The sequence below is a fragment of the Diabrotica virgifera genome, chromosome 1, assembly GCF_917563875.1.
Source record: "Diabrotica virgifera virgifera chromosome 1, PGI_DIABVI_V3a".
NCBI classification, from domain to species: Eukaryota; Metazoa; Arthropoda; class Insecta; order Coleoptera; family Chrysomelidae; genus Diabrotica; species Diabrotica virgifera.
The window spans coordinates 104,447,431-104,474,929 of record NC_065443.1 but is presented as its reverse complement, the minus strand read 5'-3'; the positions used below and the strand labels follow the sequence as shown (position 1 = coordinate 104,474,929).

General features: G+C 32.7%; 1 protein-coding gene across 2 annotated transcripts in view; it reads right to left on the bottom strand.

Moving 5' to 3' along the window:
* LOC114325336 (uncharacterized) overlaps window positions 1–27,499 on the bottom strand; it is a 119,783-nt gene that overhangs the window by 49,819 nt on the left and 42,465 nt on the right. For both annotated transcript variants that reach the window (XM_050642717.1, XM_050642721.1), the window contains one exon: window positions 3,006–3,189. In XM_050642717.1, coding sequence (XP_050498674.1) covers window positions 3,006–3,189 — 184 coding nt within the window. The remainder of the gene's footprint in view (window positions 1–3,005; window positions 3,190–27,499) is intronic.

The following is a 27,499-nucleotide window of genomic DNA, read 5'->3' as shown; positions in this document are numbered from 1 at the left end:
CAAAAATTCATTATTCGTTTTAACTTCAATTTTTTAGAAACTAATCATTTTAAGTCGGTCGAATTTCTGGAATCTAATATTAATATATAAATAAAGAAGAATAAATAAGGCCAATGACTAAAAACACCGCCAACTTACATTATTATGCTTCCAATTGGATTTCTCCTTTTTTTTTCCAAAAAAAGATATTGATTTTTTAAACGTAACTTTTTTATTTTTTACTGTAGAAAGTTTGGTAAAAAAGAATTTTGTAGGTTTTTACAAGCCCTATAAGACAATTAATATTAAATCCTTTTAAAATCCTCGGTCACAAAAAGAGGTGACTTTGAAAGGGTTGTTAAAGGTGGTGTTTATGTATTGACATTTGAGACAAGTTTGACATTCTCTCTTGTTTCATGGTGTTTCGACAATACGTTTTGACTTTTTTGAGACAAGAGGAATCCCGTTCATTTGAGGCAGAATTTGCCCACATTTGAGCACAATAATTTATTAAATTCGGGAACAGTTTGTTGTACCTAATGAATTGCAGTATATAAAATTAAACATATTTTGTAACTTATCCCACCTTCCGAAAATATTTAGATCAGCATATAAATCTGTTAATCCATTTTCTTATTTTATTTGAATAAAGAATGATGGATAATTTTTAATGAACTTGTCTAATAGATATTTTGAAAATTCCTTGTAAATAATAATTGAGTTATCCTTCCGCTCAAAAAGGTCCGGAACATTGTTGAAATAATCAAAATGTCAAAAAATTCAGAAAAACTTCGATTTTTTTCTTCGTTTTTTGATTTTAACTTTCAAAGTATTCACTTCTGAGAAAAGTTACACTGACATAAAAGTTGGGTAACTAAATTTCCTACAATATAGGATTGGTTAAAAATTTTAAAAAGTGTCATCCTTGTTGCAATACAGCAATATTTGCGAAAAAAACATAAAAAATAAGTATTCGCATTTTACGTTTTTCAGCCATTTATGCTTACGACCCTCATATTTTAACCAGAAAACCTTTATGATATAATAAAACAATACTGTAAATTTCATTAAGATCGATTCAAAACATTTTGCAATCTAGCTTTTGCAAAAAAAATTAATTTTTTCAAAATGTTGCAGTACTGACAATAAAGCAGATAGCAAGTTGAATTTTTTTACATATAGAAGAAAGGTACAGTATTCTTCTATACGTAAAAATAAATTCAACTTGCTGTCTGCTTTATTTTCAGTTCTGCAACATTTTGAAAAAATTAATTTTTTTGCGAAAGCTGGATTGCAAAATCTATTGAACCGATCTTAATTAAATTCACAGTATTTTTTTATTATATGATATAGTTTTTCTGGGTAAAATTATGAAGGTCTTGAGTGTAGCATAAACGGTTGAAAAACGTAAAATGCGAATACTTGTTTTTTATGATTTTTTCGCATTTATTGCTATTTTGCAACAAGGGTGACAATTTTTAAAATTTTTAGCTAATCCTTTATTGTAGAAAATTTAATTACGCAACTTTTATGTCAGTGCAACTTTTCTCGAAAATGAATACTTTTAAAGTTATAATCAAAAAATGAAGAAAAAACTCGAATTTTTCCTTTATTTTTTGACATTTTGATTATTTAAACAATGTTCCGGACCTTTTTGAGTGAAAGGATAACTCAAATATTATTATACAGTAGAGCGTCGATTATCCGAACGTCGATCAACCGAACGACCGGTTATCCGAACTCCCGACTCCCGCGCCCCACACTCGAGTACTGAGCAAGCGTTAGTAATTATCGCTTAAAATATCTTCAATTTTCTTCAATTGTGTATCCAAAGTATGTTGTTGCAAAGACTGCACTTTTTTGTTTAATTTCTATTTGTCATTATCAAGATATAAACAATTATACAGTTATATAAATATGGTTTTTATTCACTTGTGGATAAATATGTATGACAATTTCAATATAGTTCAATTATCCGAACAAATCGTTTTTCCGAACACCCATGTCCCCCAATTAGTTCGAATAATCGACGCTCTACTGTATGAGTTATTTTCAAGCAATTTCTGCAAACAAATATGAGTCACTTCTCAACGTCCAAATTAAATCTCAACGTCCAAGTACGTGTTTTGTTGCCGTTTGCAGATCACCGCTGTGCTCGGCAGATTGTTTTTCTGCCGTACTTGTCATTCAAATAAATACGGGGAATGTATAATTGGTTGTCTATCGCCTAATATTCCATAGCGTCTTATTACAAGCAAACGCTCAACTGGGTACGGCTAGCCGAAGCGGGCCATGAATTCACACAATCTCAGTCGGGTGTATGGCTGGCTAGGATCCTTAATTTGAAAAGTCTCTTACGCACAGCGCACAGGGATCACTTAACGTATCAGATCGTTCGAATTCTTTTAAAAACAATGAATAAAATTTAGTCTGTATTATCTCACAGATATTTTTTTTTATTTCACAGAAACGAATATCATCAACTCTGATTAACTTATATATTTAAAAAAATCTATAATGTGTCCATAAATGTGTGGGTCGGCACTGCCGACCCTGCCGACCCTGACTAGCCGCCACTGCTATCAAATTATGTGAAGTTGCCGGCCCATTCTTCTCTACTAATTAGACGCAAATTTCTACGAACGTCTTTCATGAGGTTCTGGGCGGAATTTATGAATTTATATCAATTTCTCTTAGTTGTTGTAAATTCGCCTTCTAAATTGTTCTTCATCTTGGGCTTTCCAGCTTCCATAATAAAATTTCCTAGACAATAAAGCCCAAAATCCTCTATTGACCGAGCCTGCGGCCAGTTTGAGGGATTATCGTTTTTGGAAACAAAGGGTATTTGTGTTGTAGAAGCAAGTTTTGGGTATCTCTTGGGTAATAGTATGATGCTAAGTCTGAAGGAGTTGCGCTAGAAGTATTTTGTTTTGGTTAAAATTAAAGCCAATGAATTTTGTGAAAACTCTTAGGATATGCGTTACCCACCTGATGGATTTAAAAAGTGCATATTAAAAATACCTTACCTGGAATGAATGAATTTCGAAAGGCCCATAGTTCCATCTGGGTTTACAGTGAATATGAAACAATAAGGTGTATTTAGAATCACTGAAAAACCTGCACTTATGGACATTAATATTCTTGCTAATTTTGGATTGCAGAACTTTGGTTTAGTGCAATGGGCTGGATTCCAAAGATATACACATCTATCTGAAATATAAAAAATCAAGATTAAAAATATATACGTTAGAACAAACAAATTAAAATACTGATACATGCTGTTTAGTGTTTGATTAGATATACCCCAATGAAGGAAGCGCTTAAATCGGCAACATTGCTTATGAGAAAAAGTTGCTTTGCCACTGTAGGCAAAGCAACTTTTGACAATGACAAATGACGGAATGAATCGAAGCGAATCATTAAGAAGGCAGCGGGGAAACAGTGTTGCCATTTATATTGCGTATAGTATATCTAATTGAAAACTAAACTCTCTGTATAAAACGCATAATAAATAATATTACATGAAATCAAATTGAATAATGTTTTTATAAAACTATGTTTACAAGATAAGACCTTGTAATCACCCAAAAAAATCTTATCAAGATTCGAACAAGCGAGGAAAACATTCACGAACATCGAAACAAGATCAGGACTTGGTCTAGAATCTAGAGCTCAGAATCAGAATGATCAGATGTAACGTTTTCTGTGTGTTTCTGTATGGATGTGAGAGTTGGATAATGAACTCTGAAAGAGAAAAAAAGAATAGATGCAATTGAGATGTATATATCAGCGGCGGATCAAAGCATTTGCCTTAGGGGGGAACTTTCCAATGAACCAACCAAAAGACATAAATAATAACCTATATGCATTAAGTTCCATTGATTTTCCTATCTAGCGGATTAGTATTGAGTTGAGTTTGTCTGTATGTGGTTTAAGTTTCATGTCAGCTAATATATTGTTGTGTTTCAACAATCTTTTTCTTTAATTTTAAACCTTGTTAGGGAGAGAAATTTCCGCATTTTCCCTCCCCGTAGATCGGCTACTGGTATGTATACATAATAATAATAATACGAATGCTAACACTAGAGCGTTTCATTCACAGTTATTTGTTTCGAGCTTCTGTCATGTGTCGCATAATATTAATATATCTACGTCATACGTTATTGGTATAGGACAATGATACAAACCAGAGACGTATGACATAGATATATTAATATTATGTGACACATGACAGTAGCTCGAAACAAATGAGAATAGATGAAAAGCCCTATTCCATGGGTACAAAAGTTATCAACGATCAGATACTTGAAAATGAGAAAACAAAAAGAATTACTTAAAATAATCAAAGAAAAATAATAATACCTGGGTCATGTTATGAGAGGTGAAAAATATGAATTACTAGCTATGGAATGCTCGAAACAGAAGTGGAAGAAAAAGTGAATAGAGCAAACAGAGCCGCAGGTTGCCTGAATTAAACAATATGAAGAAATAGAAGTATCGGAAAAGAAATGAAAGGCAGAATTTACAAAACAGTCATCAGAGTAATAATGACATAATATGCGGCAGAAACACGATCTGACACAGAGATGACAAAAATAATCCTAGAAACAGCAGAGATGAAAACCCTTCGAAAAATCGATTCTGAGACACTATGGAACAGGGAGAGAAGTACATGTATACGACGGAGATGCATGGTGGAAAATATTAGTAACTGGGTAAGAAACAAAAAAGTAGAATGGAACAACCACATAAGCCGAATTACAACAAATATAGTAATAACAATGGCGAAAGACAAATTCACAATAGGAGTACGACCAGTGGCAAGACCACGAACGATGGAACGATAACTTACTGGAGGCACATTGAAAAAACAGACTACAGTCATGTCTACAAAAAAAGAAGAAAAGGAAAAAATCTTCTGAAGGCGCATATTTTGGTTAGATATGAATAATATTGTGTATTCTTTTTCGTTTATTTTGAACAGTTATACTTTATATATATATATATATATATATATATATATATATATATATATATATATATATATATATATATATATACATATATTTGTACAAATATTTTCGACCGTACTGTGTTAAATAGTGATTTTTTGAATAACGGTAATTCGGTCAGATGAAATAAAACTCTATTTTTTTATATATAATAATATAAAAATATATAAAAGAAGTCACCAAATAGTGACGAAATATTGAGACCTAGAACAAATAGAGTTTTATTTCATCTGACCGAATTACCGTTATTCAAAAAATCACTATATATATATATATATATATATATATATATATATATATATATATATATATAAATCCTACTATCAATTTGGCATCGATACATTATGCATTTACCATCAATTTGGCATCGTCTTGCAAAGTGGCATCTGTATATCGATGCCACTTTACACTACCTTAATAACTTTTTTCCTGTACTTGTTAGCAGAAGTCTAATCAACTCTGTAGTTAGAGATTTGATTCCTTGATGTTACTTTAATATATCAGCTTTCTTTGTTTATTCCTTACTGACTTATATAAGTTTATTCCATAAAATGTTTGAGTTCAAAATGATGGCACAGTGAAAATATTATATACATTTAGTTCAGTGTTTTACCGTTTTGTCGCTGCCGCTATATACATGAAAACGTATATCCCACTTTCATTATCAATCATTTTGGCATCAGAAATTTGGCATCACTGTTGAATACAATATTATCCACAACGAAAAATAGGCAATTTGAGAATGTATATATTATTTTCATCAACAAATCATTCTGGCATCAAGTTGTTTTCACCCAATTTTGAAAAAATGTGAAAGCTTATAATCCAAGGATGGTACTAAAGGTGAGAAATTTGACCTAAACTATCTGTCCGTCGGTCTGTCCGACCGCGAATATAACTCTTACGTCATTATACCAGGTAGAATGACAAATGAGGTGTCAAATGAAAGCGTATAATCCAAGGATGGTACTAAAGGTGAGATATTTGACTTAAACTTTCTGTCCTTCGGTCTGTCCGACCGCAAATATAACTCCTCCGTCATTATACCAGGTAGAATGACAAATGAGGTGTCAAATGAAAGCTTATAATCCAAGGATGGTACTAAAGGTGAGAAATTTGACTTAGGCTGTCTGTCCGTCGGTCCGACCGACCGCGAATATAGCTCCTCCGTCATTATACCAGGTAGAATGACAAATGAGGTGTCAAATAGAAGCTTATAATCCAAGGATGGTACTAAAGGTGAGACATTTGACTTAGGCTGTCGGTCCGTCCGACCGCGAATATAACTCCTCCGTCATTATACCAGGTAGAATGACAAATGAGGTGTCAAATGAAAGCTTATAACCAAAGATGGTACTAAAGGTGAGAAATTTGACTTAGGCTGTCTGTCCGTCGCGTCGGTCAGTCCGACCCCGAATATAGCTCCTCCGTCATTATACCAGGTAGAATGACAAATGAGATGTCAAATGAAAGCTTATAATCGAAGTATGGTACTAAAGGTGAGACGTCGGTCCGTCCGACCGCGAATATAACTCCTCCGTCATTATACCAGGTAGAATGAAAAATGAGGTGTCAAAAGAAAGCTTATAATCCAAGGATGGTACTAAAAGTGAGAAATTTGACTTAGGCTGTCTGTCCGTCTGTCCGTCCGACCGCGAATATAGCTCCTCCGTCATTATACCAGGTAGAATGACAAATGAGATGTCAAATGAAAGCTTATAATCGAAGTATGGTACTAAAGGTGAGACGTCGGTCCGTCCGACCGCGAATATAACTCCTCCGTCATTATACCAGGTAGAATGAAAAATGAGGTGTCAAAAGAAAGCTTATAATCCAAGGATGGTACTAAAAGTGAGAAATTTGACTTAGGCTGTCTGTCCGTTTGTCCGTCCGACCGCGAATATAGCTCCTCCGTCATTATACCAGGTAGAATGACAAATGAGATGTCAAATGAAAGCTTATAATCCAAGGATGGTATTAAAGGTGAGAAATTTGACTTGGGCTGTCTGTCCGTCGGTCCGTCCGACCGCGAATATAACTCCTCTACTATACCAGGTAGAATGACAAAAGAGGTGTCAAATGAAAGCTTATAATCCAAGGATGGTACTAAAGGTGAGAAATTTGACTTACGCTGTCTGACCGTCGGTCCGTCCGACCGCGAATATAGCTCCTCCGTCAATATACCAGGTAGAATGACAAATGAGGTGTCAAATGAAAGCTTATAATCCAAGGATGATACTAAAGGTGAAAAATTTGACCTAGGCTGTCTGTCCGTCGATCCCTCCGACCGCGAGTATAAATCCTCCGTCATTATACCAGGTATAATGGCAAATGAGGTGCCAAATGATAGCTTATAGTTCAAGCATGGTATTAAAGATGAAAAATTTTACCTAGGCTGTCTGTCCGTATGTCTGTCCATCCGCGAATACAACTCCTACGTTATTAATACAGATAGAATGACAAATCGGGTGTCGAATGAAAGCTTTTAACTTAAGGATGGTATTATTAAAGATGAGAAATTTGACGTCGGAGTTCCGGTTTTAGAGTTGCAATCGTAAGTATTTACTATTTTAAAGTTGCCGAAAGAGAATAAGTGATATATTATTCAACGTGGCTTAGCAAGATGAGAACAAATGTAAAATTTTGGTTTTTACGTAATTTCCGCTTAAAAAGTTATAACCGGAAATGCCATTATTCGCGGTGTGCAAGTACTTGGAACGGATACGAGAAACGATCGTGCGCGAATAGCGGAGAAATATTGCAACTTTCTTAAATAATTCATATTGTCCATTGAAATTGTCAAATTGACGTACATTTCATACCTACTGTCATTGAAGAAGAAAAATTATATGTTGCTCTGCAATATTGATATTATATGCAATTATTATATGAAGGCAAATTAAATTAATTGTATTTTGCTTGCAGTACTGCATTTTAATAACTAATTTTATTTACTACATACAATTGTTTACGTTTTAATAACATAACCTGAATCTTATTTTTTCTTCTTATTATTTTTTTGGATTATGGCCTTGACAATTATCCAGTAACCAGGACTAATATAATTGGCCAATATAATTAAAAGTGCGAATAAAGTTGCAGAGCGTAGAAACCAGGTGTCGTTTTGCCGAACTTGCACGGTCCCAATAGACTCAGAAATAGTATACGAACACATAAATCGAAGCGTATTGAAAGGTTTGAATCTTTAGAGTTATTTCTGTGTAAACAGTTTAGTAAAAATGACTCAAAATTAGTAAATTTGTATATCAATCCACGCAAAGTTACACGAAGAATTCAAATATCGACTTCCAATTCTACTTTCGATTACTTTGGGTGAAAACCTAGGACTTACGAAGTCCAATTACTTGTTTTCTTTAAAAATAAGACATGTCATAAATATGCCTTAGGCATCATAGAAGACAATGACACAGAAAAATCAAACAAGCAGCAGGTCAAAAGGGCCTTAGTTATGTATCTTCGGTCCTATTGGTTCAATCGTGACGTACAGCGCCTGAAACGATGGGATTTAACTGGCAGAATACGATGGTGTAGACAAATGAAAATGACGGCATGTAATAACACTTTAAAATTGTAGAAATAAAATGGATTAACGCACATGGTATGACATATTATGTGAGAGTATTTAACAAATAGAATACGATTACATACGTCCAGTTTTTGACAAGCGACTTCTCTACATATGATAAACGCGAAAGGGCCCCAACGTTCACTGTTCGACATAGGCCTCCCGTTCACTGCATATACCCACTGCTTTCTGACGCTGTGACTTAAGAGGATAGGATTTAACGAATAAAACGACAAAGAAGACTAAACAAGGCAGATCACGGGAAAAACACAACTGTCCGTTTTATACTCCACAGGGAAGCATCAAATATTCAACGTAAGGATATATTATAGTATAACGGTATGATAAATCTTTTTCTTTTTTTTTTTTTTCATTTAGTGCATTCCGTACGTTTTTTAAACATAATCAGGAGAAGTTGTTGAATTTCTGAAGTCTATAAAAGAATTTCTTAACAAACCTTTTTTTAATTGTGTTATGGATTATTTTTAAGAATGTGTTTAAAAGGTAGCTCACAGGCTTATTGTTCAATGGTCTTATCACTTTTAAACGCCTGTCTTTTTTGTAGGACTATTAATTGTGATTTCAAACATTCTAGCGGGACAATGCCTTTTGTGTAACTGAAATAAATATTGTTATCCATTTAATTTTTTTCCTGAATTAATTGAATGCCTCCTACTGGTGTTTGGTCTAAGCTTACCGCTTTTCCCCATTTAAGCTAAACTGCTCGTCAAAAGTTAGGGATATAGAAAATTATGCTCATTTTCATAGCTAATTTTTTCGAGAACAGATTAACGGATTCCACTAATTTTTTTTAATATTTTAGATTTTTCGTTAGTATTTACACAGTTGTGCAAAAGTTTACCCAAACTTTTTTTTGTACTTTTACCGAGTGGTATAAGTACAAAAAAGAAGTTTGAGTAAACCTCTTGTTAGGTATTAGTTACGTATCTTCACTCCCATTGGTCCAAACGTGTCGTACGGCGGCTCAAATGATAGGAATCAGTCAACAGAATACAATGACACAGAAAAATCAATTACAGTAAAATATTGAAAGGGCCTTAGTTACGTATATTCGCTGCTATTTTTCCAATCATGACGTACGGTGGCTAAAATGGTAGGAATTAACCAACAGAATACAATGACACCCAAATCCGGTGTCGGAAAGCTGGTCGAGAACACTTCGTCGACGGAAAATTGGTCGACAACAGTTGGTCGACAAACAGTTGGTCGAATGCACAATTCATCGAATGGACAATTCATCGACGAACATTTGATCGAATGGAATTTTCGTCGACAAACTGTTATTTATCTTTAGGATAAAGGGATTAATGGTGACAAACGACGGGTAACTGGAATATTGTATTATATATTTTTTTTTGGGTTTTGTTAATTTTGTACCTAAATCTTACCGGAGGTATTGCGCCTTTTATAAATGTGTAGTTGTGAATTAAGTTTTTGATAATAAAATCAAGAGGGTAAGAATCGCTTTACTTTTAAACTCTTCACTTTTGGCGCATCATGGACGGCTCGTTTTTAAAAGAATCGTTTTAATTTTTTTTTGTATAAACATGCTCTTTCATTCGTTTAAATGTTGCTTTTCAAATTTTCTAATATTTATAAACAAAGCCCCGGTGAATTTTTGAAAAAAGTGGCTAACTCGGGTTTTAAGGGTTGTAGGGCATTAAATTTTTGTTTCAGTTTCTATAAGAATACCAACATGTCGAATAAAAAAAATTAACTTCCTACGTGTTGTTGTTCTGAAGCTATTTTCTTGTGGCATTTTTGGAATTAACTAGTTTTGATGGGAAATAAGCCACAATTTTACTAAAAAAACTGATTTTACAATTTTACAAAATAAAACCATTTTTTTTAGTAAAATTGTGGCTTATTTCCCATCAAAATTAGTTAATTCCCACATGTTAATGCGGTTGTTATTTTAATTGTTTATTCGCGAACTCAATCGACTATAGGTGGCAGTGCAGTTGCATGAAAATGGCCGATGTAATTGGGATAATGCATTTTGATATAATTAATATTTTTATTGATGTAATTAATTAATATAAATAAATCATTCATTAAATGAACACACCAGACAAGCATTCAATCGACATTGATATATAGGTTAACGGATGTTTTGTTTAAATCTTCATCCCAATTCCTCTAGTTCAAAATAAGCGGCAGCACCCTCGCTTGAGTTCGCGAATAAGCTTAAAATAACACTACTTTTTCAAAATTATTTTATAATTATTTATAATATTTATTATAAACTTTTTATTCAAGACTTGATCTAATTTGATAAATTGAACCTTTCTCTTTGGTTTGATGTCTTTAGAATTTATGTTGACCTAATAGTTTATGCATAATAACGCTGTAGATAGAAGCTTTTTGGGATAAACAATTTCAATTTTGCAATAACTATTAGGTAAAACTTCTTGAAATTTTAACGGCTGAATACTTCTAATATTGTTCCTTTACTTACGCGAAAATAAAGCTTTTAGTGTATTTTTAGAAAAGTTATTAATTATTTTCAAAAAATCGACTTTTGAAGCTATTTTCCCAATAACTAAGCAACAAATTAACAAAAAGAACTTTCCAAACACTCATTTTAAAGAATTTTCTATGCTCTTCAGTAAAATTGTATCACCTTTCCATACAGCATACCGGTCTCCACCTTTAATATTTACAATCAAATAGCGATCTTTAATTGTTTATATATTGTTTATAAGTTAAAAAGTACGTTTGATTTTTTGCATAATTTTTATATTGGATACTGTTGTAACTAAATTTACCCTAATGCCATAAGCAGTTCTTAGATACCTGTATCAACGGATGTCACGAAAGAGGCCATTTATTTGCTAATTTCTCTGGTCTATCACACCCTTTCTTATCTGTGTTTACAATCCAAATCATTAAGCCACATAAAGAGGTAGGGCAATAAACTCACTATAGCTATAGAAATGCTTTTACTACAAAATTTTAAAAGATAAGAGTTATAACGGAACAAGTATGCATACCTGCATTTTAAGACCCAGGTAGATTTTTGGGGATGACACAATGACACTAAAAGATGGCTTTGCCGATGATTACATTCAATTGAGATGGTAAGTAGGTATGAATCACCTCTAGTTATATTTTAATGGCTTTGTAATTTAACTTCATGGGGTACGAAAGAATTAAGAAACTTTTAAGAATTTGAAAAAACATAGTTTTTGGGGGGTTTAGGTGTTTTACACAATTTTTGAATATCCCTAAAAACTCAGTTATTTCAAATTATATATACGTAACCTATAAAAAACCTTGAGTTAGTCTATTTTGAAGTATATAAAATGGAGAAAATCCCAAAAAAAGTTATACGTACCTATTAAAAAAACAAAAAAAAAATAAGGTTATGTACACTCGACCTTCGGGTCCATAAAAATATATGTTTTGTAAAAGCCTCAGCTGTGCGTGTGAATTTTTTGTAATTTATAATTTAATTGCAAACCAACTTAAAAAAAAAATAAAATCGAAAAATTGACATTTTTTGATGTGGGGAAAGGGGAAGGGGGTGGTGGGCTAAGATTGCGGTGATTCTTAATTTTTTTAATCACATAGAACGTAAAAAAATAAAAAAAAATATTCAGGCTGTATCGACTTCAAAATAATACAGCATCATGCCAAAAGGGCCTTAGTTATGTATGTTCGGCCCTATTGATCCAATCGTGACGTACGTCGGCTGAAATGATAGGAACTAACCAATAGCATACAATGACATAGAGAAATCAAATACAGCCTCATGTCAAAAAGAATAGAATAAACAAAAATTTCTTTTGAATTAAATATTTGAAATAAAAAATCACACTAAATTTTCTTTTTTTTTCACCCTTTCACTTATCAATATAAACATAAAAGTTTTTAGAGAGTTTCGCCCTCGGTTATAATGTAATCTTTCATTCTGCGTTTAAATTTTTCCAAAATTCTTATTAGTTTTCTCAGGATTCGAATAAACTGAATGCATTTAAATAGCATTGGTCATAATTTTGCGCCTACTCCCTCAAGGCTTAAAAAATGTAACATTTCAAAGGAATGGAGATATTTCAAAGATTCGCTGAGACTATAATTTTTATCTAATATACATATATCTGTAGTCCATCCACTCACGGTAAATATTGCAAAACCTCCGAATTTTAAACAACCGCTTGGATTGACATGAAATTGGGTATGCACATAGCTGACAGGTCAAAGAAAAAGTGATATTGTGCCGACGTGTGCTTTTGCCTTGGGAGTTAGTACAACCACTTTTATAATGTGAAAAGACATACATTCAAAATAAGTCCTAAAGTGGATAAACTGAGTAATTCTAAGCTAGTTTTTGTTCTATAGATTTTTTCTTAACATACTGTTTGAGTTATTTGCAAGTGAATATATTATGTTCGTTTTTCAACAAAAAAGTCACGTTTTTAGACGGTTTTAGAAAAAAACTCAAAAAGTATTTTAACGAAAAATATTCTTAGCAAAAATATAGCGTATAAAAAAGTGAAAACAATGGTGTATGTATGAAGTCTGTAGACCCTGTAAAAGTAGAGTTGTAGTTAAGAGGAAACAGTAGCGATCAACAGGTAGCGAAAACGCGTTCCAAGATTGCGGCTGTAATTTTGAATATTTTTTCGAGATATTTGGCACACGTATTCGTAATATAATAAAGAATGGCGGTACAGAGCCCAATTTGAAAAATATATGAATATGTGGAAATTACTCTGTAATTAAATACAATATTTAAAAAACGAGCCTGTACCGCCATTAAGAAGAACAAAAAAATACACTTTCTTCAAATGAACTTTTTTATCCGATGCCTAGATTTTGTGTCATTTTGGAACTACTAAAATTTTGTATTTCATTAGTAGTTCCAAAATGACACAAAATCTAGGCATCGGATAAAAAGTTTATTTGAAGAAAGTGTATTTTTTTGTTCTTCTTAATGGCGGTACAGGCTCGTTTTTTTAATATTATATTTAATTACAGAGTAATTTCCACATATTAATATATTTTTCAAATTCGGCTCTGTACCGCCATTCTTTATTATATTACGAATACGTGTGCCAAATATCTCGAAAAAATATTCAAAATTACAGCCGCAATCTTGGAACGCGTTTTGGCTACCTGTTGATCGCTACTGTATCACCTTAATGAAAAGCAGGTTCTACTTCGTCAAAATACAAATCGAATATTTTAACATGAAATAACCATAAAACGAAGCACTTTTCGGGAAAAACTCATGACTTACAACTGTTATAAAATGTCTAAAAAGTTTTATTTGTATTTTTATAAACGTTTCTAGCATCAAAAGTTAGTTAGCATCAAAATGAAGTCTCTTTTTTGTTAAAAAAATGTAAAAATCACCGCCTAATTTACTTATGTATTGTTTATGTGATATGTACATTTTTTACTCTTTGAGATATTTAGTATCACTAATGTTTAAGTTATTTTAAACCAAGGCATTTTTTTTCAAAATTAAAATTTTTTTATTTTAAAACCAATTTTTTTTAATAAGCATTTCTTGCCAATAAATCTTATAGATCATATAAACAGTATAATATAAGTAAATTAACTAGGGCGGTAACTATTAATTTCATATGGAATGCTAATTAGGTGGTGATTTTCACGATTTCTTTTAGCAAAAAAAGGGACATATTTTATTTAAAGCGTAACTTACTTTTGATGCTGATGGTGATAGAATAGATACTTTTTAAATAACAAAAATAAAACTTTTTTAAACACTTTAAAAAATTTGTGGCGAGTTTTCCCCGAAAAGTGCGTTATTTTTTGGATATTTTACGTTGAACTAGTCGATTTGGAATTCGACGAATAAGAACCAACTGTTGTTCAGCTCCAACTCTGTTTTTATTGTGTGTCCAGACTTCATACATACATAATTTTTTTTACTGTTTTATAAGCTTTATATTTGCTAAGAATAGTTTTTTCGATCAAATACTTACTTTTTGATTTATTTACGAAAAACCATCTAAAAACAAAAAATACAAGGAATTTAATTAGTTTATCCACTTACGGACATATTTTTACCTATATTTTTTCACACTCGAGAAGGGGGTGGTACTCATCCCCAGAAAAAAGCACACACTGGCACAATATCACTTTTTTCTTTGACATGTTAGCTATGCTTATGTCAAATTTCATGCCAATCCAAGCGATTTTGTAAAATCCAAAAACAGTGAGTAAATTGTCCAATGATATCTTTAAAAAAGACTAGTGCATTTTACAAAAACTTAGGTCAATAAATAATATGAAAACAGCGGAATATCAACCAATGTTGAATGTTTTTACAAAGTATTGTTTATTTTTCGCTACTCGAAGGGGACAACTATTAAACTGGTTTCTTCCACTTCCAGACAATTTTTTAACCGCATATGACATCAAAACCAGAATTAAAAAAATTCGGTTTCGACCTCTTAATACACGTAAATTGATCAAGTATATTTTTCTGTGACTATGTGTGTCACTTCCGGGTACACCATTTTAACCGGAAGTGGTGTAAAACTAAAAAAAGTATTTCTTTGTTCTCATTTTTCTAATGCGCGTCAAATTTCTAATCGCTAGTACCATCTATGGGTTATAATCTTTCATTCAACCTCTGTGATTATATCTGACAGACGGACGGACAGACAGGCATAAAACCGGACAGGCATAAATATTTGTTCTCGTCTTTCTAAGGCGCGTCGAGTAATACATAGTTTGTACTATTTCTGCGAATTTAGAACAATACTTCGGGTTGCAACTCTTTATCCTGAAGTCGGAGGCCAAATTTCTCACCTTTAGTACCATCTTTGGGTGATAAGCTTTCATTCCACATCTAATTTGTCATGTTTTAACCCGGCATCCGACAGGTGAACTTTTTTGCCACTAACAGACAGGTGGGATGTGACAAACCCCAGCATTGAAAGAGTTAAAGAATCTCAAAAAATATCTCTACGTTTAGATTAGTTAACAGAAACAGTAAAGATGCAGTAGAAATAAACAAACCAAGACACGTTAAATGATACTAGGAGCACTCCCGAATCATAATTTACAATGTGTAAACTTTGGAAATCATGACTTGGAATTTACAATGTATATACTGATGTGATCTTGATTATTGATATGAGATAATATTCTTATATGTCACTTAATTTAATCAATGTATTAATACTAATCTAATTAATTAACCAGATCACATATCAATATGTTTTCAATCTCAGGGCGAATTATAAATTAATTACTTACTTTCGTGGCTTCTGAATATTTCTTAATGGTTCCTAATCGGGATAGAAAAGAAAAGAGTAAAAAAAAAATACAAATATGGGTTACAATTATAATCAAAATATTTTTTATTTTATTCAAAAGGCAATCAATGCTTAATATTTGCTATTTCTTATTATTCTTAAACATAACATTTACAACTGGGAATTTTATTTCCTTTTGGTTTTCTATTGAAAGTTTTTATTAACATTTAACTATTAGGAGTTATTAGGGACAACTCTATTTAAGTTTGATGAAGCTTTTCTGATATTATTGATTATGTTATTCAATTTTTTATGTGGAATTTAATACGAAAAACCCATACATTCATGTCCAAACAAATGAGACTGACCTTTTCCTGGTGAACTGAAAATGTCCTCACACAAAACCCTTTCCTGCTATCCTTGGCTGCGATCAAACCTCGTCCTGGCTTCCAGTGATGTTCTCCTTTGAAAAACTAGCTCGAATAGCTCTCGTTCCTGCTTTTGTCGTGATGCTGTGTTCTACCTTTTTCGAAACTGCTATCAGCTACCGGGACACTCTGGGCTCAAGGAGGTTCTTTTACTCTCGACCTGGCCTACTTCTCGTTCCACGATAGATACTCCACACTCACGGAACTACCGGCTTTCTCACTCCTCGAACACTACCGTCTACTACTCGACTTCACTTCTCGACAGCTCAAAACATTCTGATCCCACTTTGTCATTCATTCACCTACTTTCTCAATATCCCTTCCAGATTCACAAATCAACCTTCCACCACCAACTCTCATTCTCAGTATTCCTCAAAAACCAATTTTTAATCTTTCTAAATATGCTTAATGGATTTCAAAAGAAAATATTTAATTCCCATTCTAAAATCACTTTCTACTATTTACAAATTTTAATGACCTATTCTCTCTTTCAAATGAGTCTTATTTAGCATAGGCTAATGATCGAAACCTTCCGCGAAAAACGATAATGAACTATCATCTATTTCACTGAGTTTTATTTAGCATAGGCTAATGATCGACCTTCCGAGAAGAACGATAATGGTACGCGTCATTCACTTTGTTTATTTTAAGCGCACTGTCCCGAGTTCCGTCTAATCACTTCTTAAAATTAAATATAACAATTTGTTGTATACAGGGTGTTCTAAATTTATATGCCCGTGGTTGAGAAAATTGAAAATATTTTATATTAAATTGAATCCTGTTTACAACCATCAAAATTTAATTTTCATATCAAATAGAAATATAACAATACATTGTAAATAATTATGATTCGGGAGTGCTCCTAGTAGCATTTAACGTGTCTTGGTTTGTTTATTTCTACTGAATCTGGATTTTAAATTTAGTATAAATTTCTACGTATTATGACTGTTTCTTGTTGAGAATAAAGAAAAAACTTCACCAATTATGGTTTCATTTCGAAAACAACGCACACATCTTATGGAAAATATAATGTCACTCAAATTCAATAAAATTTATACGAATAGATCCGTTTTAATTTACCGATCAAATCTTATCATTGCGCCAACTCTCTATTTTCAAAAATAAGAGCAGAAATTGATACAAATAAATCTGAAATCAAATGGGTAGGTACATAAGTTAGAGAGAGAAAAAATATTTTAAACTACCCAGATTTTCGGTACTCCATAAATCAGCGGATTAGTTTCACTAATCCGCTTAGGCCCAGCGGGATTTAAGCTCTTATGAATAGCACTCGGAGCAATAATGATTGTAACTTTAACACTTTTAACACTTTATGGACTCCAAAAATGTGATTTCGATAAACTTTAATTGCAATTTGCGCCGTAATTAATCATAATTAAGAGTTGGCGCAATGATAAGATTTGATCGGTAAATTAAAACGGATCTATTCGTATAAATTTTATTGAATTTGAGTGACATTATATTTTCCATAAGATGTGTGCGTTGTCCGTATTATGACTGTTTCTTGTTGAGAATAAAGAAAAAACTTTACCAATTATGGTTTCATTTCGAAAACAACATAAGTCCACAAACTTTAAAACATAATATCAAAAAAATAAGCAACATTTAAACTTTTTTGGTCTTTCAGATATAGGTCTGGATCCCGCGTATGAAAAAAAAGTTGATTAATAGCAAGCTGAAAATTTGTTAATAGCTTAAGGGTGTCTAGTCGGATAAACTTTGATATATGGGAACACTGGAACAGGGGCAGTTTTAATTTTGGAACAGGTTAAAAATTTGAAACGGTCACACCACGAAAACGGCACATGTATTTTGTCCGACAGAACAGACTTAAACTCTTCGAACAGAGATTAAACTCTCATGCAAAAATTAGACTGCTATTTATCACCAAATGGGCCTTTTAATGAGTAGAGCATGTAGAATATGTCAAATGACAGGAATTATGACAGGTGATAAATAGCAGTCTAATTTTTGCATGAGAGTTTAATCTCTATTCGGAGAGTTTAAGTCTGTTATGTCGGACAAAATAAATGTGCCGTTTTCGTGGTGTGACCGTTCCAAATTTTCAACCTGTTTCACAATTAAAACTGCCCCTGTTCCAGTGTTCCCATATATAAAAGTTTATCCGACTAAACACCCTTAAGCTATTAACAAATTTTCAGCTTGCTATTAATCAACTTTTTTTTCATACGCGGGATCCAGACCTAATAGATGCATTTATAACCCATAATACTTATATAAAATATAGTATTACTATCAGAATCTCTAACTACTAATGGAAAGATTTTTACGTTTCCTGAAAAATTTACACATTGTAACATACAGTGCTTCCATAAAGTAACGCATAATTTCATTATTTCGTAAACCGGCGACTTTAAGGAAAATTTTCGAAACAGGTCGATTTTTATTTTTAAATTACAATTTTTTGGCATATTACATATCATACTAGTGATGTCATCCATCTGGGCTTGATAACGTAATCGATGAATTTTTTAAATGAGAATAGGGGTCATGTGATAGCTCATTTGAAAGGGTATTTAATTCTCTATTTACTAATACAAACAATAACATAATTATATATACAGGGTGTCCAAAAAGAATTCTTTAATTAAATTAATTGAGACAAAAAGAAAAATGTATGTAACTTATTTAATTCAAAATTCGTTTTACTTTTGTCAGAAAATTAAATGTTAGAGCTGCCATCCACCTGCCTCTTGGAAGTTTAAGATTACGCTTAAGCGAAAATCAATATTTAGGTTTTAAATAAAACATTTTTATGTTTGCTGGCACCAATAAAATATATTTAGAATTAAACAAATTACATACATTCATCTTTTTATACCAATTAATTTAATTTAAATAACATTTTTTGGACACCCTGTATAAATAATTATATTAACAATTATATTATTGAATAGAGAATTACATACCCTTTCAAATGAGCTATTACATGCCCTTTATTCTTATTTAAAAAAATCAACGATTACGTCATCACGCCCAGATGGATGACGTCACTAGTATGATATGTATGCCAATAAATTGTAATTTAAAAATAAAAATCGACCTGTTTCGGTATTTTTCCTGAAAGTGTCCGGTTTGTGAAATAATGAATTTATGCGTTACTTTATGGACGCACTTTATATTGTTTCGCAATGACCCATTAAATTATTATAAATGCAATTAACCATTGACCATGTCATGAAAATGGCAATATAAAATTAATTTTTCAAATGTCAAACTTTAAAATTTGTTTTTGTTAACAAAAAAATAATTTAAATATCTATTATGAAATTCGTTACAAACAAAATCTGATATTTCAACTAAACGAAACAAAATACACAATAAAAGTGAATTATTAAACTCATTCAGGGACCCGTTCAGACAAAAGAGCTTACAACTGGTTTTTACCTGAGTGCGAGTGGAAGACTTGTAACGTGAAGCGATCGATATTATGTATCTAACTAGGTACTGTCTTTTCCGTAAAAATGTATATCTTGGCAACATCCTGTTGTTGCCAAAGTGATGTTTAAGCAATGTTTTTGACCTACGGGGGTCAAATTGTCGTTATAGTGTAAGGAATAAAATATATAAATAAATCGGATTACTGAAAATCCGACAACGGTGCCAAGCTTAAAGAAGTGTACTAAGCGAACATTCACGGATTATACCTAGAAAATGATAGCATTTCTAGGTGATGCCAAATGACTGCAACGTGAAAAGATGCCAATTTAATAGCGGGATGTATATATATATATATATATATATATATATATATATATATATATATATATATATATATATATTGTTATATTTCTATTTGATATGAAAATTAAATTTTGATAATTATAAACAAAATTCAATTCAATATAAAATATTTTCAATTTTCTCAACCACGGGCATATAAATTTAAAACAACCTGTATACAACAAATTGTTATATGTAATTTTAAGAAGTGATTAGAATAAGCGTACGAAACTCGGAACAATGTGCTTAGAATAAACAAAGTGAATGACGCGTACCATTATCGTTTCTTCGCGGAAGGTCGATCATTAGCCTATGCTAAATAAAACTCAGTGAAATAGATGATAGTTCATTATCGTTTTTCGCGGAAGGTTTCGATCATTAGCCTATGCTAAATAAGACTCATTTGAAAGAGAGAATAGGTCATTAAAATTTGTAAATAGTTAGAAAGTATTTTAGAATGGGAATTAAATATTTTCTTTTGAAATCCATTAAGCATATTTAGAAAGATTAAAAATTGGTTTTGAGGAATATTACGAATGAGAGTTGGTGGTGGAAGATTGATTTGTGAATTTGGAAGGGATATTTAGAAAGTAGGGGAATGAATGACAAAGTGAGAGCAGAATGTTTTGAGCTGTCGAGAAGTGAAGTCGAGTAGTAGACGGTAGTGTTCGAGGAGTGAGAAAGCCGGTGTAGTTCCGTGAGTGTGGAGTATCTATCGTGGAACGAGAAGTAGGCCAGGTCGAGAGTAAAAGAACCTCCTTGAGCCCAGAGTGTCCCGGTAGCTGATAGCAGTTTCGAAAAAGGTAGAACACAGCATCACGACAAAAGCAGGAACGAGAGCTATTCGAGCTAGTTTTTCAAAGGAGAACATCACTGGAAGCCAGGACGAGGTTTGATCGCAGCCAAGGATAGCAGGAAAGGGTTTTGTGTGAGGACATTTTCAGTTCACCAGGAAAAGGTCAGTCTCATTTGTTTGGACATGAATGTATGGGTTTTTCGTATTAAATTCCACATAAAAAATTGAATAACATAATCAATAATATCAGAAAAGCTTCATCAAACTTAAATAGAGTTGTTCCTAATAACTCCTAATAGTTAAATGTTAATAAAAACTTTCAATTGAAAACCAAAAGGAAATAAGATTCCCATTTGTAAATGTTATGTTTAAGAATAATAAGAAATAGCAAATATTAAGCATTGGTTGCCTTTTAAATAAAATAAAAAATATTTTGATTATAATTGTAACCCATATGTGTATTTTTTTTTACTCTTTTCTTTTCTATCCCGATTAGGAACCATTAAGAAATATTTAGAAGCCACGGAAGTAAGTAATTAAAATTTATAATTCGCCCTGAGATTGAAAACATATTGATATGTGATCTGGTTAATTAATTGGATTAGTATTAATACATTGATTAAATTAAGTAACATATAAGAATATTATCTCATATCAATAATCAAGATCACATCAACTGTCGTCCAACGTGGAAAGCATTGTAAAGTATTTCTAGTGGCAAATTTGAAGGATAGAAAGAGTAAAGCCGGTATTTGAAAATTTATATGCCTGTGGTAAAAAGTGAGATACTTACATTTGATAACATAAAATTTTAGATCTCTTTAGGTACAAATTTTACATAACTGATTTAATATTTTATTTTTACGATATTTACATTTGATATATTTATTGACAATTTATAATATTTGGGTGAGAAAAAGTCGTCTTGGTAACATACTAGTAAAATTTCATATTTGGCGGGGACAGTACTTCTTGAAAACAAATGTCTGTGACAAGAAGCCAAAGCAAGGACAACAAAAAACAAAAAGAACATTCAGACCAAGAAGATATTTTAGACAAGACAATCATGGCATCAGAACAGCAAGAATTATCAGGAATAGATAAACTATTACAACTGATGCAACTCCAGTCACAAAAAATGGATGAAGCAAAAAGGACAATGGATAAAAATCAGGAGGAAACAAAACTAGCAATGGATGAAGCAAAAAGGACAATGGATAAAAATCAGGAAGAAACATCAAAGAAAATGGATAAAGTGGATCAAAAAATGGAGGAAACACAACAAAAAATGGAACAGAAAATGGATAAAGTGGAGAAAAATATGGATGACAATCAACAGGAAACAAAACAAGCGATAGAAGAGAACAATAAGAAAATAGAGGAACGCATAGAAAAGTATGAAATGAAAATTAAAGATCACATGCAAAAACAAGAAATGAGAATGAAGGACCACATGAAAGAACAAGAAATGAAAATTCAAAATAAAATGAAGGAGTTAACGAATTGCCAGAAAAAAGAAATGGAAAGTTTGGAAAACAAGTTGCAAAACGCTATTCAAGCAGACATAGAAGAAGTGGAAAGAAAGATTGCGGAAATCAATACGCAACAAAATGTCGGAGAAAGAAGAGAAATGGTTATACATAGCACAGATGACGTGAAGATAAGGTTTGGCGGGGATGTAAGAAGATTACACCCAGTGCCGTTCATTAATAGCCTGAAAAAGAAAATACAACACATCGGAAATTTCGATACAGCAAAAGAAACTATCAGAAACCATCTCAAATATGAAGCAAGCCTATGGTTCGATAGTAAAGAAGAAGAATTCGGCAATTGGCAACAATTTGAACAAAAATTTTTGAATTATTTCTGGGGAAAGGTCCAACAATTAGAAATTAACAAGGAATTGCAAAATGGGAAATACAATGATAGGATGGGTGTATCAGAAAGGACATATGCTTTGCAAATTTACAATAATGCAAAACATTTACAATATAATTACTCATCGGAACAATTAGTCGAACTGATTGCAAGACATTTCGAGGAAACGCTGGAAGACCATATCACATTGCAAAATTACAAAGACATAGATAGTTTATGCCAATTCCTACAAATAAGAGAATCACGTCTAAGAGAAAGAAAATCAAGAAGGTCGCGAGAGGATTACAGGCCCCGAGAAACACAAGATTACAGAGATAGAAATCAAAATAGGAGGGACTATACAAGACGAGATTTTAATCCCAGAAGGGAAAACGAAAATAGAGACAACGGAAGAGGAAATTATGAACAAAGAAATAGGCAATGGAATGAGGACAGAAATCGAGAATACCAGAATAGAAACACCACACGCTCAAATCAAGAAAACAGAAATAATGGTAGACAAAATGAACAGGGATATCGAGAAAACCGAAACAGATCCGACAGACCAAGAGAAAATAGAAGATAAGTGAATAATACCCAGACAGATGAATATGACGGAGAGAGACATTATGACGAAAATATAAACAACGATGAGCAACCGGCGTCTTTTCACGACGGCGCTCACTAAAAACCAAAAATCAAACAGGAATCTTTTGTCACCCCAAGGAGTTTATTAAATTGGCAGGAAACAACGAAAAGAAAAATGGAGTTAATTTAAAATTTGTGGATGGATTTATCAACGAGAAACCAATTAAAATTATGATAGACACTGGATCTGAAATAACATTGGTCAACAGAAAACTAATAGAAGAAGTTAACTTAACAAATTTAATTTATAAAATACCTAGGGTAAATTTAGTGGGCGCAAACAAACGGACATTGGCAACTATAAATGAAGGCATACGAGTAATGGTACGACTGGGCAAGAATATGTATGCACTACAATGTGTAATAATGCCAAACATGTCACATGCCATGATAGTAGGAGTGGACGAATTGGCAGAAAAACATGTAGTGATAGATTTTAAAAATAATACGATGAAACTAATAGAAGAAAAAGAAAAAGAACAGGACAAGGAACATGAGAAACAAAATACGGACGAATCAGGTAAAGAACAAACAGTGGAAATGAATTTGGCAGCGAAGCAAGGACAAAGAAGAAAAAGGAGAAAAGGTCAGAAAAAGATAAAAGAAAATGAAACCTGTGGCTCCTCAAAAGAAGAGTTGAGCCCAGAAGAAGAAAATTTGAGAGTATCAGAAACAAAGGAAACCTGGGATTCCTCAAAAGAAGAGACGGGCTCAGGAGAAGAAGAAATAAAGCTAAAAAATGAAAGTGAAAAGAATATGATTGAAACAGTGGTATTTGAAGAGGAGGTATATGCAAACGAGGATGCAGAATGCACGGCAAACATGTGTGAAGAATCTGAGAAAAAAGACAGAAAATTGATATGTGGAGAAGGGAAAGAAAAAGAATTGCGGTTGATGTTAAGAAACTACGAAAATTTGATCAATAAGGAAAACAGAGTGGCTAAAAAGTACGAACATTCATTTGAGGTGAAAAACTTGGGAAATTTTCGATCAAAGACTTACCCGATTCCATACAAGTATCGACAAGAGGTGAAAGAAGAAATAAATAAAATGTTGGAAGATCAAATCATCGAAAGATGTGATTCACCGTATGTTAACCCGATTGTGATAGTAAAGAAAAGCAGTGGAGAATTGAGATTATGTTTAGATGCCAGGAATATCAACCAGCACACTGTATCACAATATGAATCACCTCTAAACATCGAGGCCATTTTTGGAAGAATCACCGGGTCACACATATTTTCGAAAATTGACTTAAAACACAGTTTTTGGTTGATACCGTTAGCTGAAAAGTGTAGAAACTACACCGCTTTTTCTATTGATGGTATTGTCTACCGGTTTAAGGTAGTGCCGTTTGGATTGCAGAGTGCTTGTGCTGCACTCGTCCGAGCTCTACATACCATTTTGAATCGCCACGAAGATTTCATAGTTCATTATATCGATGATTTATTAATTTTTTCACAAGATACTCAGAGTCATCTGAAACACATAGAAATAATTCTGGAAGAATTGGACACAGCGGGATTGAAATTAAACATTGAAAAATGTCAATTTTTTCAAAAAGAAGTCATTTATTTGGGTTTTCAATTGGACACCAAAACAGTAAGATTATCCGAAGACAGAGTCAAGCTCATAGATGAATACCCAAGACCAACGAATTTGAAAACATTGAGAGGTTTTCTTGGCACGATTAATTATTTTAAAAAACTGATTCCCGATTTGAGCCAAAAGGAAATCCCTCTGATAAAGTTGCTTAAAAAAGGAATAAAATGGAATTGGAAAGAAGAACAGGAGGAAGCTTTCGAAACATTAAAACGAGAATTCGCAAAAGGAACGAAAATATACCACCCCATTTACAATTTACCTTTTATACTCCGAACTGATGCGTCCATACAAAAATTTGCAGGAGTTCTGTCTCAAATACAAAACGACCAAGAAGTGCCGATATGTTTTATATCGCGAGTGACTAAAACACATGAGAGAAAATATAGTGTTACAGAATTGGAGTTTGCCAGTGTACTATATTGCGTGAACAAATTGAGGTTTTACTTATTGGGAGCAAAATTCACAATCGAAACAGACCATGCAGCTTTAGTACATATCATGAAGAATAGATTAGTAAATAATAGAATACATAGAGGTATTCTATTATTACAGGAGTATGATTTTGAGTTCCGATATATAAAAGGAAAAGACAACATAATAGCAGACGCTCTAACACGGGATGAGGACACGGGAAAAAAGGAAACAATTACTCTACAGGTGGGACTAAATAGATTAATACAAGAAGAAGGGATATATTCGTTAAATGAGATAAGGACAAACCAAGAAGACCTAGAGGAAAGAGAGAAAAGAAGAGCGGAAGTAGAAAATGACATATATTTTAAGAGAATAGACGGAAAGGAACTATATTTAGTGACACAGACATTGGCCGAAAAGATAATAAAGAAATTACATGAGGACAATGGGCATATCGCTAGCAGAAAAGTTTGGCTCGTTTTTAGGGAAAATTACATCAGCCGACAGGATTACCGCATTGCAAAGGAAATTACCCAGAAGTGCGATGTATGTCAAAAATATAAGAGTCGGAATTTCAAAAACGAAAATGTGGCCAAAAATATTGAAGCCCGAAACAAACTAGACATTGTAGCAATAGATATGTTAAGCGATCTAATTATGACCACTAAAAGGAACAAACATATTCTGGTAATGGTGGATGTGTTTTCAAAATACGTAAAATTATATAGTTGCCGCACCACAAAGGGGGAGGAAATATTAAGAAAAATCGACAATTTTATAGCCATAGTTGGAACACCAAAAAAGATCCTACTGGACAATGCAACGTATTTCCGAAATGATCGTTTCAAGGGACAACTTCGAGAACGAGGAATAGAGACAAATTTTGTCAGCATCAGGCATCCACAGAGTAATCCTTCGGAACGATTCATACAGGAAGTGACGAAATTTCTTCGCATTGCAACAGATGGTCAACATCGCCACTGGGACAGGAAAATGGCGGAAATAGAAAGGTATCTAAATACAATTCCGAGCACAGTAACAAAAGAGACCCCAGAATACATCATGAAGGGTGTATTGCCGATAAGGCCATGGGAAGACCAAGAGCCAAAAGAATATCAACAGGTGATTGAAACTTGAAACCGTACAGAGAAGATTACGGCGAAGCAACGAAAAATATATCCAAAGACAGGAACAAAATAGAAAAAGAAGACCAGTGACTTTCCAAAAGGGTGAAAAAGTACTCGTGAGGGCATTACGAGTATCAAATCTTCCTGGGGGCATTTGCGCAAAGTTGATGCCTGTTTTCGAAGGCCCGTACATCGTGAATAATGAAAATGGGATAAATAGTTATGAGTTGAGGCACAGGAACTCGGAAAAGATCCGAGGAATTTATAATATTCACGATGTATACAAATATCACGAATAAAAGACAGAATTACATGAAGTAGATAGTAAGTTAGGATATAAGACGTAGATTAAAGTAAGGAAATATACAGGGAGTTGGTTTTGCCTCGAGAAAATTTATTTAAAAATGCAGATAAATTTTATCGAATACAAGGCGGGGATTTGTTATATTTCTATTTGATATGAAAATTAAATTTTGATAATTATAAACAAAATTCAATTCAATATAAAATATTTTCAATTTTCTCAACCACGGGCATATAAATTTAAAACAACCTGTATACAACAAATTGTTATATGTAATTTTAAGAAGTGATTAGAATAAGCGTACGAAACTCGGAACAATGTGCTTAGAATAAACAAAGTGAATGACGCGTACCATTATCGTTTCTTCGCGGAAGGTCGATCATTAGCCTATGCTAAATAAAACTCAGTGAAATAGATGATAGTTCATTATCGTTTTTCGCGGAAGGTTTCGATCATTAGCCTATGCTAAATAAGACTCATTTGAAAGAGAGAATAGGTCATTAAAATTTGTAAATAGTTAGAAAGTATTTTAGAATGGGAATTAAATATTTTCTTTTGAAATCCATTAAGCATATTTAGAAAGATTAAAAATTGGTTTTGAGGAATATTACGAATGAGAGTTGGTGGTGGAAGATTGATTTGTGAATTTGGAAGGGATATTTAGAAAGTAGGGGAATGAATGACAAAGTGAGAGCAGAATGTTTTGAGCTGTCGAGAAGTGA